This window comes from Stegostoma tigrinum, chromosome 2 (assembly GCF_030684315.1).
Source record: "Stegostoma tigrinum isolate sSteTig4 chromosome 2, sSteTig4.hap1, whole genome shotgun sequence".
NCBI lineage: Eukaryota > Metazoa > Chordata > Chondrichthyes > Orectolobiformes > Stegostomatidae > Stegostoma > Stegostoma tigrinum.
Window position 1 is genome coordinate 152,919,230 of NC_081355.1, and position 15,417 is coordinate 152,934,646.

The 15,417-nt window shown below is 40.5% G+C and overlaps 1 protein-coding gene across 3 annotated transcripts in view; it reads right to left on the reverse strand.

Annotated features, from left to right (window-relative positions):
• The window catches only part of mindy4 (MINDY lysine 48 deubiquitinase 4), a 195,063-nt gene that overhangs the window by 86,322 nt on the left and 93,324 nt on the right, over positions 1–15,417 (reverse strand). For all 3 annotated transcript variants that reach the window (XM_048549844.2, XM_048549836.2, XM_048549826.2), the window contains exons 9-12: positions 7,200–7,291; positions 6,043–6,144; positions 5,173–5,236; positions 991–1,056 (exon numbers count right to left, since the gene is read on the reverse strand). In XM_048549844.2, coding sequence (XP_048405801.2) covers positions 991–1,056; positions 5,173–5,236; positions 6,043–6,144; positions 7,200–7,291 — 324 coding nt within the window. The remainder of the gene's footprint in view (positions 1–990; positions 1,057–5,172; positions 5,237–6,042; positions 6,145–7,199; positions 7,292–15,417) is intronic.

The window sequence follows — 15,417 nt, forward strand, 5'->3', positions numbered from 1 at the left end:
ATTAGCTGGGGTGCAGAATGTGGGAGCAAAGAAGTCTGGTTACACCTTTATAGAGACTTGGTTAAGTTACAAAAATGAATAATGTGTGCAGGTCTGTTCGCCATAGTATCGGATCGAACTGGAAAGGGCACAGAGAAGATTCACCAGTGTTACCCCTGGGATGAAAAGTCTCAGTTATGAGGAGAGACTGGATAAGGCTGAGATTATTCTTTTCTTGGAGCACAGGAGGCTGAGGGAGAGATCTGACTTGAGGTACAAAACATTAATAGAGTCATAGGGAAAGTGGATTGTCAGAATCTATTCCCCATGGCAGATGTGCCCTAGACCAGAGTGCATAAGTTTATGGGGAGGTGCAAGTGGTTTAATCTGAAGAAAGATTTTTTGACATGGGTGGTAGATATATGGAAAGTGCTGCCTGAGAGGGTGGAGGAGGCAGATACTCCCACGTCATTTGAAAAGCATCTGGATAAACACTTGTTTTCCTCTGAGCAGAGGAGGTGCAGGGGGGAATTGGTACAGACAGGGTAGGTAGTGAAAATTTTCCCAATGATAGATATGTAGTTTCAAGCGAGGAGTGCTTGGTGTGGAGGCGGCTGGAAGTTTAAAATAAATATTTCATTCAGAAGGTAGTGGAAATATGGAACATGTTGCCTGAGAGGATGGTGGAAGCAAATAGTCTGTCAACATTTAAGAAACATGTGGATGAGAACTTAACATGTCAGAACATGGAAGGGTACTAGCCAAATGCAGGTAAATGGAAATAGTGTTGTCCAGTGTTTGTTGGTAAACATAGACATGGTGGGCCGAAGGGCCTGTTTCTATGCTGCATGACTCAGTGATTCCAAGGTTCGCATCTTAATCCTGAAACCACCCCTTCTCAGAGAAATACACCAATGTGCCTGATGTGTATCTTTAGTAAGGCGTCTTTTTTGCTTCCATTTTCTTTCACGCGTTTGCTCAAACTAACAGAAGATAGAGAGCAGCTCAAACCTGGCCAACATTTTGCTGAAGAAAAGTTGTCAGGTCCTGGAAGTTTGTCAGAGTGTTCAGTATAATCTGAAAGGGAATGTATTTCACTTATTAGTTCAAAACAAGTTACCATAAGGTTTGAATAAATCCTGTACATTAATTTTAAAAATCAATCTTAGTCTTACACAGACTTACTCAGTTCTTAACTATAAAATTTTGCACACCCAAAGGTTCTAATGATTATTGAACTTGATGGCATTTTACACACATCTACTCGAATAATTTACTTTTATATAACACCTTTAATTCGCAACGGACAGAAGAGAAGGCAATTCAGTCCTTTAAGCCTTGTTTTGCCATTTGATAAGATCAAGGCTGATCAGTTAAGGGTCTCAACTTCAATAACATTTCACCAGACTTCCCAGGAATTTTGTTTTCTCCTTAGCAGATTTCTGAGGTCCATGTGCTACAGCAACACCTGCAACAAGCAGTTAATGCTGTCAACAGTATCAGCTCGCTGACTCTCAGAGGACTCAAGCCTTCTCTACTCTCCCAACAAGACAATTCCAAACATTGATGGTTCTCAGATAAAAAAATCTTCCCAATTTCTATCTTAAATGAGAGATCCCTCATCTCAAAACTATGCCCACTAGTTCTAGATTATCCCACGAGAGGAAATGTCACCTTAACCAGCGTTCTCTCTTAGACTATATTAGCTTGGCAGATCTCCATTGTCCATAAGCAGCAGAAATATGCAGAAGTGGCAGCCAATGCAGTGTTTGTATCAGCATGGACCTTTGATATGGCAGTGAACAAGCACAGTCACACAACTTGGAGGAAACACTGCTCTCAGTATCTAGCCTGTCAGTTCTCCCCTGAATCTCATATGCTTCAATAAGATCACCACTCTTTCTTCCAAAATCCAATAAGTACAGGTCCAACCTGCTCAACCATTTCCCTCTATACAACCAATTCAGTTTTCTCCACCATTCAATGAGATCATGTCTGATCTGATCATTTCCAATTCACTTTCCTGCCTTTTTCTCATAACCCTTGATTCCTTTACTGATTAAAAATCAGTCTCAGGCTTGAATATACTCAATGGCTCAGCCTCAACAGTCCTCTGCAATAAAGGATTCTACAGATTAACTACTCTCACTGAAGAAATCCCTCTTTAACACTGTCTTAAGTGGACATCACTTTATTCTGGGATTATGCTGTCTGGTTGTAGACACTTCAACAAGGGAAAACAAGCTCTCTGCATCTACCCAGTAATGTCCCTTAATAATCTTGTATGTGTCAAGAAAGTCATTCTTCTAAATTCCAACGAATGCAAGCAAACCAACTCAACTTCTCTGCATAAGAAAATTGTTCCAAACATATGGAGTTGAAGTGCCCATCAGCCATGATTTAAATGGCAGAGTGGACTTGATGGACCGAATGGCCTTACTTCCACTCCTATGTCTTATATTATCAACTTGATTGATAGGGGTTGGTGTTTGAAATGCAATACAGATAAGGGATTTAATTGATCATGTTTGTAACTGGAAAAAGTAGGTTTAATTTTATATTACAAGCCATGGAGTTGTGAGAACAGAGCAAGTGTCCAGTCCTCCAGTCTCAGTTATTACGGTACCTTTAATGACATTATAGTGACAGGGAGTTGAGAGGTCAGGGAGCTTGCAAAGAAAGATGCAAGTTTAAAATTGAGGTGGTGCTTGTCCGTGAACCAATGTAGTTTACTGAGAACAGGTTTGTTAGCTGAATGAGATTTGAGGATGATGGCCTTGTGTTGTCACTGGACAATTAATCCAGAAATGCAGATAAATATCTAGAGTCCTAGGTCTGAATCTCACCACAAGAGATTTGAATTAAATGTTTTTAAAGCTCTGGAATCAAAAGTCTAAAAATGACCATAAAACCCAGAATGGACTGTCATAAAATCCAGCCAGTTCACTAACTTCCTTTCATGGTCTGGCCTATATGATTCCCGACCTAATGCAATGATTCTTAACTATCTCTGAAATGGCTGCGCAAGCCACACAGTTCTATAAAACTGCCTGAAGGTCCCAAAAGGGATTGAAACTGGATCACGTGGCATCAGTCTAGGCATCAGAAACAACAAGGGAAAATTCAGCTCTATCAATCTTGCAGAGAACTTCTTACTAAAATCTGGCAGCTAATGCCAAAATTGGGACAGGTGTCATAGACTAGTCAAACAACAGCCTGACATAGTCACACACATGGAATCACACTTGCAGTCAATGTTCCAGACATTCAGATCACCATCCCTGAAAATGTCCTGACCCAGCAACAGAACTGACCCAACTACCTGTGCTGACACTGTCAGGAATCTATGGACTTGTACACCAAGGTCGCTTTGTTCCTCAGTAGGGACCTACCTTTCATTGTGTACATCTTTTCCCATTTTAGGCCTCCCAAGACACATCACCTCACACATATCAGCATTAAATTCCAATTACCATTGTTCAATATCAGACTGTAGCCTAAGACCATCCTCCTCACTATCAACACCAACAATTTTCATGTCATCCGTAAACTTACTAATTATACCATTACAACAGCATGGGTCCCAGATCGAGCCCTGTAGTACAACGCTCATCACAGTTTCCATTTCAAAAGATAACTCTCCACCATCATCCTTTGCCTCCTATTCGCAAGCTAATTTTGGATTGAGTTTGCCAACTTGCCTTGGATCTCATGGACTCTTACTTTTTGGACCAGCTTTCCATGTGGGACCTTATCAAAAACCTTACTAATGTCCATTTAAACCATATCAACTGCACTAGCCTCAACTATAATTAGTCTCCTTTTCAAAAAATTCTATTAAATTAATCAGACAGGATCTCCCTTTACCAAATCTAAGCTGACAATCCCTTATCAATCCTGCCTTTGCAAATATTGATTCATCTTGTCCTTCAGAAATTTTACAATAATTTCCCTAACACTGGCGTGAGATTAACTGGGTGGTAGTCACCTGGCCTGTCCATGCTACCCTTCTTGAACCACATTAGCTACCTTCCAGTCACCTGGCGCTTCACATAGCCAGTGAAGTGTTAAATATATCCACCAGAGACCCAGAAATCTTCTCCCTTGCCTCCCATAGCAGCCTGGGATACATCTCATCAGGCCCTGGAAAGTTATGCACTTGTACGCCCACTAACACTTTCAATGCCCCCTCCAATATCTTCGGCTATGATGGCTTTCTCCTCTGCGAATACAGATGAGAAGCACTCAAGATCTCACAACATTGAATGCTCCATGGACAGGTTGCCCCTTGATCTCCAATAGGTCCCACTCTTTTTCTGGTAATCCACTTTGAGGTTTTCCTTGAACCCATTTGCCAAAGATATTTTAAGGATCTTCGCTGCCCTCCTAATTTCCTTTATAAGCAACATCCTACACTCTCTATACACAGTGAATGTTTCAACAGTGACCAGTTCTGAAGAAGAGTCATCAAACCCAAAACATTAATTCCACTTTCCCTCCACGGATTCTACCGGATTTGCTGAGTTTTTCCAGAAATTTCTGTTGTGTTTCTGATTTCCAGCATCTCCTTTTTTGTTTATTGCTAAGGAAAAGGCTTGCAATTTTCTTTTTGCTATTTATGACAAGATCTTTCCAAATTCTCTTGCATATACACAGCTTACTTTACCTTCTTAAAAATGCACTGGTACTTGTGAGACTGTTCAGTGATTGACGATCATGGTAACCAGATTGCAAAAATAAAACTTATGGTCTACGAAGCCAGGTTTCACTCTGGGATATGACTTGTCTAATATTACAATCAGATGTGACTATAACAGTAGGCATAACTCCTGCTACCAGATCTGTGCTATCAAACTCTATCAATGGGGAAATTTTTCCTTGGTGTCCCAGCAAATATTTAGACTTCAACCAATATCATTACAATGGAGACTTTTCTGTGTAGATACTTTACAACATAGCAAACACTTCAAATGAACCACAAGAGCTCTAAAATGCATTAGAACTTCTAGAAGTTGTAAAAGGCACGACATCAAGACAAGGCATTCTTGTTTATTTCACTATTATCCAAATTCAATTTGAAGCCTGCTATTGAATGTACTTCCATATCTCTTTCACATAGCAATTCAATAACATTATAAGACATTGTGTAAAGGAAGAACTTCAAACACTTTCAATGAATATGGGAAAACATACCGTCTCAATTGTCCCATCAGCTTTATATTTTCCTGCTGGGATAAACTGCTGTCTTCCTGTTGACCTGGAACAAAGAGTTAAAGTAGTAAAACAAGTGGTGCTGCAACACACTTCCGTGGGATGTCTCTTAATTCCTACTGAGTTCTGCCAGTATTCCTGCACATTTTGAAATTGGGCCAACATATGTCCTGTCTAAAGGATGAGTGTGTAACCAGCATTCCAAAAATTTTCTGAACAAGGATCTAGGCCCGAAACATCAGCCTTCCTGCTCCTCTGACGCTGCTCGGCCCGCTGTGTTCATCCAGCTCTACACCTTGTTATCTCAGATTCTCCAGCATCAGCAGTTCCTGCTATCTCATTCCACAAATTATGGAGCTTTTCACCCTACTCCATTTAGGTAGCATCTCATCACATCTTCACACTGTCCCCAAGTCCTTTACAGTTACTTTTTTTTTGGAAAATCTGTTCCTTTTCAGAAGGGCTTCAGATTTAGGTATTGAAAATTTGCTCCCTTTCCTGAGGTGTAATTGATTGTGAACAGCAAGAGAACATAACACTTAAATTTTACACCTTTGTAATGACGATTATTCACAACTCAGACATCAGCCATTGCTCAGTTGGTAACATTCTAGATCAGGCCTCTATATAATATTTCATTCAAAGAACAGTACAGTGCTCCTTTTTTACTGTATGTTGTTTTGTTGAACTGTTGGCATGAATTTTGTCCTTGGGACTGGGACTTGAACTCATTACCAGTAACAACTGGGAATACTGTTTAAGGAGCACAGATGAATGGGCTTTCACCCTGGTGTACTGGTGCCATCTTAAATCTCACCTCTATCTTTGATCCTGCATACAGCGTATACTTACAGAGCAACTACTGCTCTTCTCCTGTCCCCAGCACGCCATAATATGTCTGCAACGGCCAACGCAAGACACTGTGATCGCTGAGCACTGGTTGGCTGCAGGTCCCTGCAGATCAGAGGAAGGGGAGAAAAACAACAATTACTCCATAGCAACAACTTGTACATACACTTAACACTTCTAAAACAAGCAAAAATGTTTCTGAGGCCTTTCATATGCTTCATATGCTTGTTAACAGACTAAAGGTGGACACCAAGCCATGTAAGAGTAATGGGACAGGTGAATGAAAGTTTGGTTCATGAAGTGGGTTCTGAGCAGCAAGGAAGAAAGGGGGAAGCAGGTTTCTATTCCTTTATTCTTGTTTGGGAATTGACAACACTTGCAAGACCAGCATTTGCAATCCAACTCTAACTGCCCCTTGAACTGAGTGGTCTGCTTGGTTATTTAAGAGGCAATCACGTTACTGCGAGTCTTCAGTCGCACATGGACAAAACCAGGTAAATTTCCTTCCCTAAATGAAATTAGTGAACCAGATGAGATTTTTTACCTGCACAACCAACAGTGGTTATAGGATCACCATCAGATTAGCCAAATGGCGTCCAGATTTTTGTCTGACTTCAAATTTCTGCCATGTTGAGATTTGAATCCGTGCTCCCAGAACATTTGCCCAGGGTTCTGGGTCACTAGACTAGTGATATGTAGAGGCTTGGGATGGAAATTCCAGAGACAGATGCACAGGGTGAAATGTGAAAGGCTACATGAAGGTAATTTTTTTTAAAATGTTACTGAAAGCCAAGAGCATTCCAGCCAATGATTCATTCTGTCTTCGAAATCCCATGCATGGGCTACATTGACAATACTGATTGGCATTCTTCCTGAAGTAATTTATCCCTTGAGGTTTCAATTAAGCAGCATATTGTATTGGCCATCCTTCAAGTTTGGACATGGCAGATAAACATAGCCAGTTACTGCATGGTTACGAGCTCACATTTCAAGTGAAACAGTGCAATCGACACCTGGCCATAATTCCACAACTCTTAATGCTTTAATAAATGAATTTGGGGTATATTACTTGACGACCTGCACATCTGCATTAATGCCAACATTTCTAAGCATTACATGTGATGCATGTTCCTGTTTAAAATGTACACACACGCACTTACATGGCCTCACTGCTACTGCTAGCTACATCCTCAAAGATAAGCTTTTGCAAGACACAGGCCTGAATTGCAGCCAGAACTCCACAAGGACCACCCTGAAAAGATAACAGAACTGTTCAAATTGGTAAACCAGATGACACAGTAGCACAGCACTGCAGCATTCCTGTCTAATAATTTTCTTAACCGAAAGGTACAGAAAATCTGCATTTATAAATGCAGCATCTTTCATAACTTAAGCATATCAAAGAGCTTTTCACAGCCAAATACATACTGGGAATGAAGTACAGTTGCACTGTTCTAGTATAGGAAATATGTCAGTCAATTTAAGTTCCCACAAACATTTATGCAATAAAGTCCAGAGAACATGTTTCATGTGGTATTGATAAATTGATGAATATTGGTCAGGTTCACCGGTGAGTACATCCACACTCTTCTTCAAGAAAGTAACACAGATCACCTGAAAAAGAGGGTTTAGGTCACTCCCAAAGACTTGAGTACAAAGTCCAGGCTGATGCTCCAATGCAATACAGAAGGAGTCCGGCAGAATGAGGTACAGTAAGCAGTGGCAATATAGAGGAATATCAAGTGGCCCCTGACATTACTGAGTAACTCACTGGCATTGTCAAGAAACAGTAGATAAGGGCTTGTTATCTGGACCTAGTAATCAGGATCTGCTAGCAATCAACATTCTCCAGCAATGTCAAAATGATCATCTCACCAAAGAGCTGAGATGAACATTATATCATGACTATCTGAATTCTAGATTAATGCTGCTAAAACCGCGAAGAGGTAAGTGGGATCTCAGCTGTCTGTATTACTGGATATCCGAGATCCCAGAATGAAATGGAATACTGCGTCCAGTTCTGGGCGCCCTATTATAGGAAAGATGTGGATGCTTTGGAGAGGGTTCAGAGGAGGTTTACCAGGATATTGCCTGGACTCGAGGGCTTATCTTATGAAGAGAGGTTGACTGAGCTCGGTCTCTTTTCATTGGAGAAAAGGAGGAGGAGAGGGGACCTAATTGAGGTATACAAGATAATGAGAGGCATAGATAGAGTTGATAGCCAGAGACTATTTCCCAGGGCTGAAATGGCTAGCACGAGGGGTCATAGTTTTAAGCTGGTTGGTGGAAAGTATAGAGGGGATGTCAGAGGCAGGTTCTTTACGCAGAGAGTTGTGAGAGCATGGAATGCGTTGCCAGCAGCAGTTGTGGAAGCAAGGTCATTGGGGTCATTTAAGAGACTGCTGGACATGCATATGGTCACAGAAATTTGAGGGTGCATCCATGAGGATCAATGGTCGGCACAACATTGTGGGCTGAAGGGCCTGTTCTGTGCTGTACTGTTCTATGTTCTATGTTCTATGTTCTATGAAACCTGGCTTGAGAGGTCGCATTTTGCTTTTTTCTACTTTAACATGGAAATCTTTCACTACAGCATAAATGCACAAAGCTGCAAATTAGGTTTTATGAATAAAACTGGAGTTTATCACAGAAAAGAAAAATAAAACTAAAATAAAACAAACCACTTTATTGAAATACCAAAGTGTGGAACTGGATGAACACAGCAGGCCAAGCAGCATCTCAGGAGCACAAAAGCTGATGTTTCGGGCCTAGGCCCTTCATCAGAGCAATTTTGTGCTGATGATGCTGTTGGCCTGCTGTGTTCATTAAGCTCCACACTTTGTTATATTGGATTTTCCAGCATCTGCAGTTCCCATTATTACATTATTGAAATACAACAGTTTAAATCATTTTAAACCACATGGCAAACCAAAATCCCATCTGCTATCCAATACCACCTGGCAGTTACTCAATGGTCAAAGAAACTTGCCTTCCCTATCAAAACAGGATATTTCATCGTTTTGTTTTGTCTGTTCCTGAGCTATGATCCGGGAATTGTTTCCTTGAATCCCACATAACTGACATCTTAGACTCTCACAGCTGAATAATCATTTCGGACCTAACATTCCTGGTCTGCAAGTTTCACAAACTACACTTTTTCACCAAGGTAGCTCATTCCCTTAACTGCTCTGAACAAACCTCTTTCTCTGAGTGAAACTAAATTCAGATACAAATCAGTTAGGACTCTTCTGAACTGAATTTAAAAGCTTTCAACCAAATTATAATAAAAATTGCTCAGCCTAGCTTCTACTAAAGTCATGGTTTATTTTATTCATCTCCTTTCATAAACCCCAAAATATATACAAATGTTCATTAAGACCTCAAGAAGCCTTCAGTCATCTGCATTTAAAATCACAGTTCCAAAAAGATTCAAAGACTTTGATCATAACGTTAGATATATCTGAGATAACAAGGTGTAGAGTTGGATAAACACAGCAGGCGAAGCAGCATCTTAGGAGCAGGAAAGCTGATGTTTCGGGTCTAGAACCTTCACACTCTAAGACACTGTTTGGCCTGTTCAGTTCATCCAGCTGTATACCTTGTTATCTCGGATCCTCCGGCATCTGCAGTTCCTATATTCTATGTTAGATACATCTGTTCATTTTGCAGCAGTTTCTTGCCAAATTTACTTTTGTTTGCTCATTACATCAGCTCTGAGTTGCAGTTTACTCAACTGATAATGACAATCTAATATCACCATAGCATTAGCTCTAAATAATTCACGGTGATTCAGATAGTTTAACAGCTGATGATGTTAAATTGATTTACATCAACTGATTACATTAAACTGATTGAAGCCAGTTTATTTCAATTTTGCTGACTGATATTTTGCAGCTGCTATAAATCACATTAATGGTTATCTTATGTTTTAGTGCTTAAGATTCCAAAGTCTTAACAGCATTCCCAAAAACTCCTCAGCTAGCCATTGTTCACATGTTCATCCAGACAACAGGCTATTCAAGATCCAAGGTACCTGTAAAAAAGACTGGAGGACTTTTTTCTAAATTACAGGGTATTCACTTGATCCCAACTGTTTATACCTGATTTATACCTGATATAAGCTCCCTCCTTTTTCTTGACCAGAGCCTCAAATTCTCTAGTCATCCAGCATTCACTAGACTTAACCTGGTCCTTCACACTAACAGGAACATACTGCCTCTAGACTCTCGTTATCCCATTTCTGAAGGCCTCCCACTTTCCAACTGTCCCTTTACTTGTGAATTAATTGACCCAATCAATTTTACAAAGTTCTTACCTAATACCATCAAAATTGCCCTTATTCCAATATAGAACTTTAACTTGTAGATCAAGTCTGTCCTTTTGTATTTGCCCTGTGTTGTTTTCCAAGAGAACATCAGGTTTTGCTGCTTCTTTAGTAGGTACATACACATTCTGAATTTAAAAAGATACTTGCTTGTACACACAAATTCCTCTCCATCAAAGTCCTTAGAATTATGGCAGTCCCAGTCTATGTTTGGAAAGTTAAAATCCCTTACTATTATGGTCCTATTGTTCTTACAGACGTCGGAGACTTTGTTACAAATTTACTTCTCAATTTCCCACTGACTATTGAAGTGCCTATAGTACAATCCTAATAAAGTGATCATTCCTTTCTTATTTCTCAGTTCCACCCAAATAACTCCACTGGACATACTTCCAGGTGATGGTGGAAGGGTGTATTTTGGACTGGAGGCCTGTGACCAGCGTAAGGGCAAGGATGCTGGGTCCACTGCTTTTTGTCATTTGTATAAATGATTTGGATGTGAATGCAGGAGGTATGGTTAGTGAGTTTGTAGATTACGCGAAAATTGGTGGTGTAGTGGACAGTGAAGAAGGTTACCTCAGTGTACAACAGGGCCTTGATCAGATGGACCAAGGGGCCCAGGAGCGGCAGATGGTATTTCAGATAAATGTCAGATGTTGTATTTCAGTAAGGGAAACATAGTCAAAAGGGGATTAACACTCAAAGCAGAAGGCTCTGCAGGACTATGCGAAAGGATTCAAATGGGATTAAATGACCAGCTCTTTCAAAGAGCACCGGCCCCATAAGATAAATTTCTTCAATCTTCACATCTTCTGCACTGGAAGTTTTTAACCAATCACTGAGCAGGTTGAAACTGCTAGTTGATTCTTTCCCTCTCCAAGGCAAGATAAGATGCCAATGGTAATTTCAACTGAGATCCACTGATTGATTACAGGCTAGCTATTTGACTGGGGTCTTTGCTGTGTGCATTTTGGCTTCGTTCCATTGAAAAAATATAACAATGTGGGGCAAACCTTAAGGGCAATATAAAAGAGAAAATTTCAGCCCTCCAGAAAACATTCTATGCCTCAAGTCATCTCGGTCGCATGTCGCTAATTCAGTTCATTCCAGGAACACTCCCACATCATCCCAGGGCCAAAGCAATTAATTTGTATGCAGTTATCTGAATCAAGATGACACTAACTACTTCTGTATTACAGATCAGTCTGCCCAAATATAAACTATCACAGCCCTTTCATTCTGAACAAAGATCCTTTCGATGTCAAAGCAACCTTTAATCTGAAAGCCCATGCTCCATAAAAACACTCCAGATGGAATTAGTTTTTAAATAAAGACAGGCTTGTATTGAGATAGCACCTTTCATGACCTCAGGATGTCCCAAAAGTGCTTTACGTGGAAGAAATTAGCACATTTAATCTATATCTGGACAAATTTTCAGTTTGCAGATCCTTGATTACCGAAAGGACAGTGGATGATTATTCTCAAATGCCAGTGTTACCTGAATGTTTCACATTATAATCAAAGTCAATCAAACACAGCAAGCTAAATCTCACTTACATCACTTGAGGTTCCAGGAACAGTATGAACGTTTTACAGAAATCAGATAAGCTATTCCTTATTCAGCACAAGTCAATTAGCTGATAACTTTAAATTGTTAATTTTGCAGTTGGAAAAAGCAAGAACTTTTAAAGGACAAGAAAAGATATAAATAGACGGTAGATCCCTTTTGTATCTATTCATTCATAGGGAAACACAGATCTTGGTCCAGACATGACTACTATTCTTTTAACAAAACCTTTCAGGAAAAGACCAGTGGTTAGCACTGCTGCCTCACAGTGCCAGAGACTCGGGTTCAGTTCCAATCTCGGGCAACTGCATGTGTGGTTTGTACATTCTCCCTGTGTCTGCATGGGTTTTGTCCAGGTGCTTCGGTTTCCTCCCACGATCCAAAGACGCACAGGTCGGGTGGACTGGCCATGCTAAATTGCCCACAGTGTCAAGGGGTGTGAAGATTCAGTGGATCAGCTTGGGAAATGCAGGGTTACAGGGACAGGGTAGGGGATGAGTCTGGCTGGGATGCCCTTCAGACAGTGTCGACTTGAACCGAATGGCCTATTTGCACACCATAGGAATTCAATGATTCTATGAAATCCAGATTAAAATTATATCTCGTGCAAAAAAAATTGCTCAAAAAGCTCAGCAGGTTTCGCAGCATCTGTAGAGAGAAATCAGTTAACGTATCAGGTCGACCTGAAAGGTTAACTGATTTCTCTCCACAGATGCTGCCAGACTTGCTGAGCCTTTCCAGCAATTTCTTTTTTGTTTCTAATTTACAGCATCCACAGTTCTTTCAGTTTTCACAATTATTTCTCTCTAGTCAATACCTAGTAACAAAACATGAGCAATTAATATAAATATTCCACAATGCTTTTTCAGATTCATTTTATTTTCTGCAAAATATTCGTCTTTTAGGCTTACACAATGCTTTCTGGAAATTCTAAGCCAAAATTTTCTTGACGTACTGGTTTGAATTTAGTAAGATTCACAGAACGGTGTCCAAGGCAGGAGGATGCCATTCGGTCCATTGTATCTGCAGTTCTCTGAATGAGGAATTCACTTCATGTCATTTTCTGCCTTCTCCCTGTCATGCTACGCCTTCTTCCTTTTCAGTTAATAATACCCTGCCGAATACCTCGATTTCACCTGCCTCAACCATACACTCAGGCAATATATTCCAAATTTGAACCATTTGGTGCACGAAAAAGATTTTCATCATGCCTTTTACTACTTATTTAAACTATGTCCTCTTGTTCTCGATTATCACACAAGTAGAAACAGTTTCTCCAGCATCTGCAGTTCCCATTATCTCTGGTACAATTTTAGCCTCACTGCGAAGCCTCTTCCAGGGATTCCTAACCTAAAGGAGTTACCCTCCTCCCTCCGGACCAACCTCAGGGGATCTCTCTCCCACTGCAACTCTCTTGTATCCTCTCCTGGATGTGAGTTTGCTCGCTGAGCTGGAAGGTTAGTTTTCAGATGTTTCGTCACGATTCTAGGTAACATCATCAGTGAGCCTCCGACGAAGCGCTGGAGTTATGTCCCATTTTCTATTTATGTGCTTAGGTTTCCTTGGGTTGGTGATGTCATTTCCTGCATTGGTGATGTCATTTCCTGTTCTTTTTCTCAGGGGATGGTAGATTGGCTCCATTTATCCTCTCCATTTATCTTCTCCTCTATCCACCTCTCTCCCTATTTATTTCAGAACCCTCTCCCCATCCCCCTTTTCTGCTGAAGGGTCTAGGCCCGAAACATCAGGTCTTGTGCTCCTAAGATGCTGCTTGGCCTGCTGTGTTCATCCAGCTTCACACTTTATTATCTCGGATTCTCCAGCATCTGCAGTTCCCATTATCTCTTAGAAACAGTTTCTCCCTAGCTCTGTCTCAAAACGTCGTGGAGTTAAATACCTCAACCAAATCTCTTCCAACCTTCTCTAAGGAAATAAAGGGTCCTAACTTCTCCAATCCACCTTTATAAATGAAATTCCTCATCCATGGAACTATTTAAATACACCTTTCCTACACTGCCTCATACTGAACACATCTAAACCCAAACAATATCTCATACAAGTTTAACATAACCTCCTGGTATTTGTACGCTTTATACCTACTAATAAAACGTAAGGCACTGTATGCTTTATTAACTACTCTCTCAAGCTATACTTGAACTTAGGAACTAGAGAAGGCCATTCAGCCCCTCCAGTCTCTTCTGCCTTTCAGTTAATTCATATTTGATCTCTACCTCATCTTCATTTAACCAATGATATCTTTACCAAGTCAAAACAAACTGATCTCAGTCCTCAAAGGTCCATATTTCCCCTGATTTCCACCTTCAGATTTCTGCTTACTTTTCAGTGAACATTTGCAGCCAAATGGACTGCCTCCAATTTTAGATTGAATTTTCCCTTTCTGCTGTTAAGCAAACACAAGTTGGGAGGCCAACAGAAGGGTGCAGTTTCACAATTTTAACAGTCCAGCAATAACACCACGAGGCCATTGCGTCCCCTTAATGACATGGGGTCACCACTTAAATGCCTGTTGCAAATCCAATATTCTCTTACATCATTATTTTTGTCAAGGCAGGTACATTTATGAAGCCCGTGGGAGCTGCGCCATATCAGTCAATTTGTGACCATGGGAAAACCTGCTGTGGAGTCAGGAACCTGGTGACAGCTAAACTCAACATCTTAGCAATTTCAAATGACACAATGTAATGTTGTACAATAATTTAAGAGGAGTTCTTCTGATAGCTCTTTGTTTATTTTGACAGATTAATAAGCAGTAAGCCGAGCACCAAAGAGGGAATGCACTTGTATACGTTATGGTGCACAGAGATTAGACAAATGAAAGTACAGAGGACAGGGAAGATGCATAGCAGTTAATATGGGACAACAACAATATAATGAACAACAAGGTTCCTTGTAGAAGCTGGAAAAGAGCAAAGAAAATTCAATGCCATCAGCCCGGGTGTTGGTGGAATACAATATTGGGCACCAGCATTTACCAAACCATATCCTCCAATTATGGGCCAAAACAAAAGTCAATACACAAAGTTCAATTTTGGATTTTCTCCTTCCAGGGTTTGTTGCACTGAGAGTATTCAGCTGAATGATGGGGACATGGGAGCAATGGCTGTGGTGAATCTAAAGTTTTGTGCAGAAAGGTAAAGGTAAAGTACTTCTCTGTTGCAGTGCATAACTAAAATGACTTTGCCGCCAGTGTTTATTTTTCGAACAGCCATTAGCATGCACAGAAAGACAACTGAAAATCTTGAACAAGTGTCAGATTCTTCAAGAACGCAAAGTTTGGCGCATTTGCAAGGCTGGGCATAACTGCTGCATTCATGGAACAGCACAGCACATGGACAGACCCTTTAGCCCATCATGTCTGTGCTAACCACAATGCTATTCTATACTAATTCCATCTGCTTGAACTTGATCCACATCCCTCTATTGTCATCTTGTTCCTGTGTCTGTCTAAATGCCTGTTAAACGATGC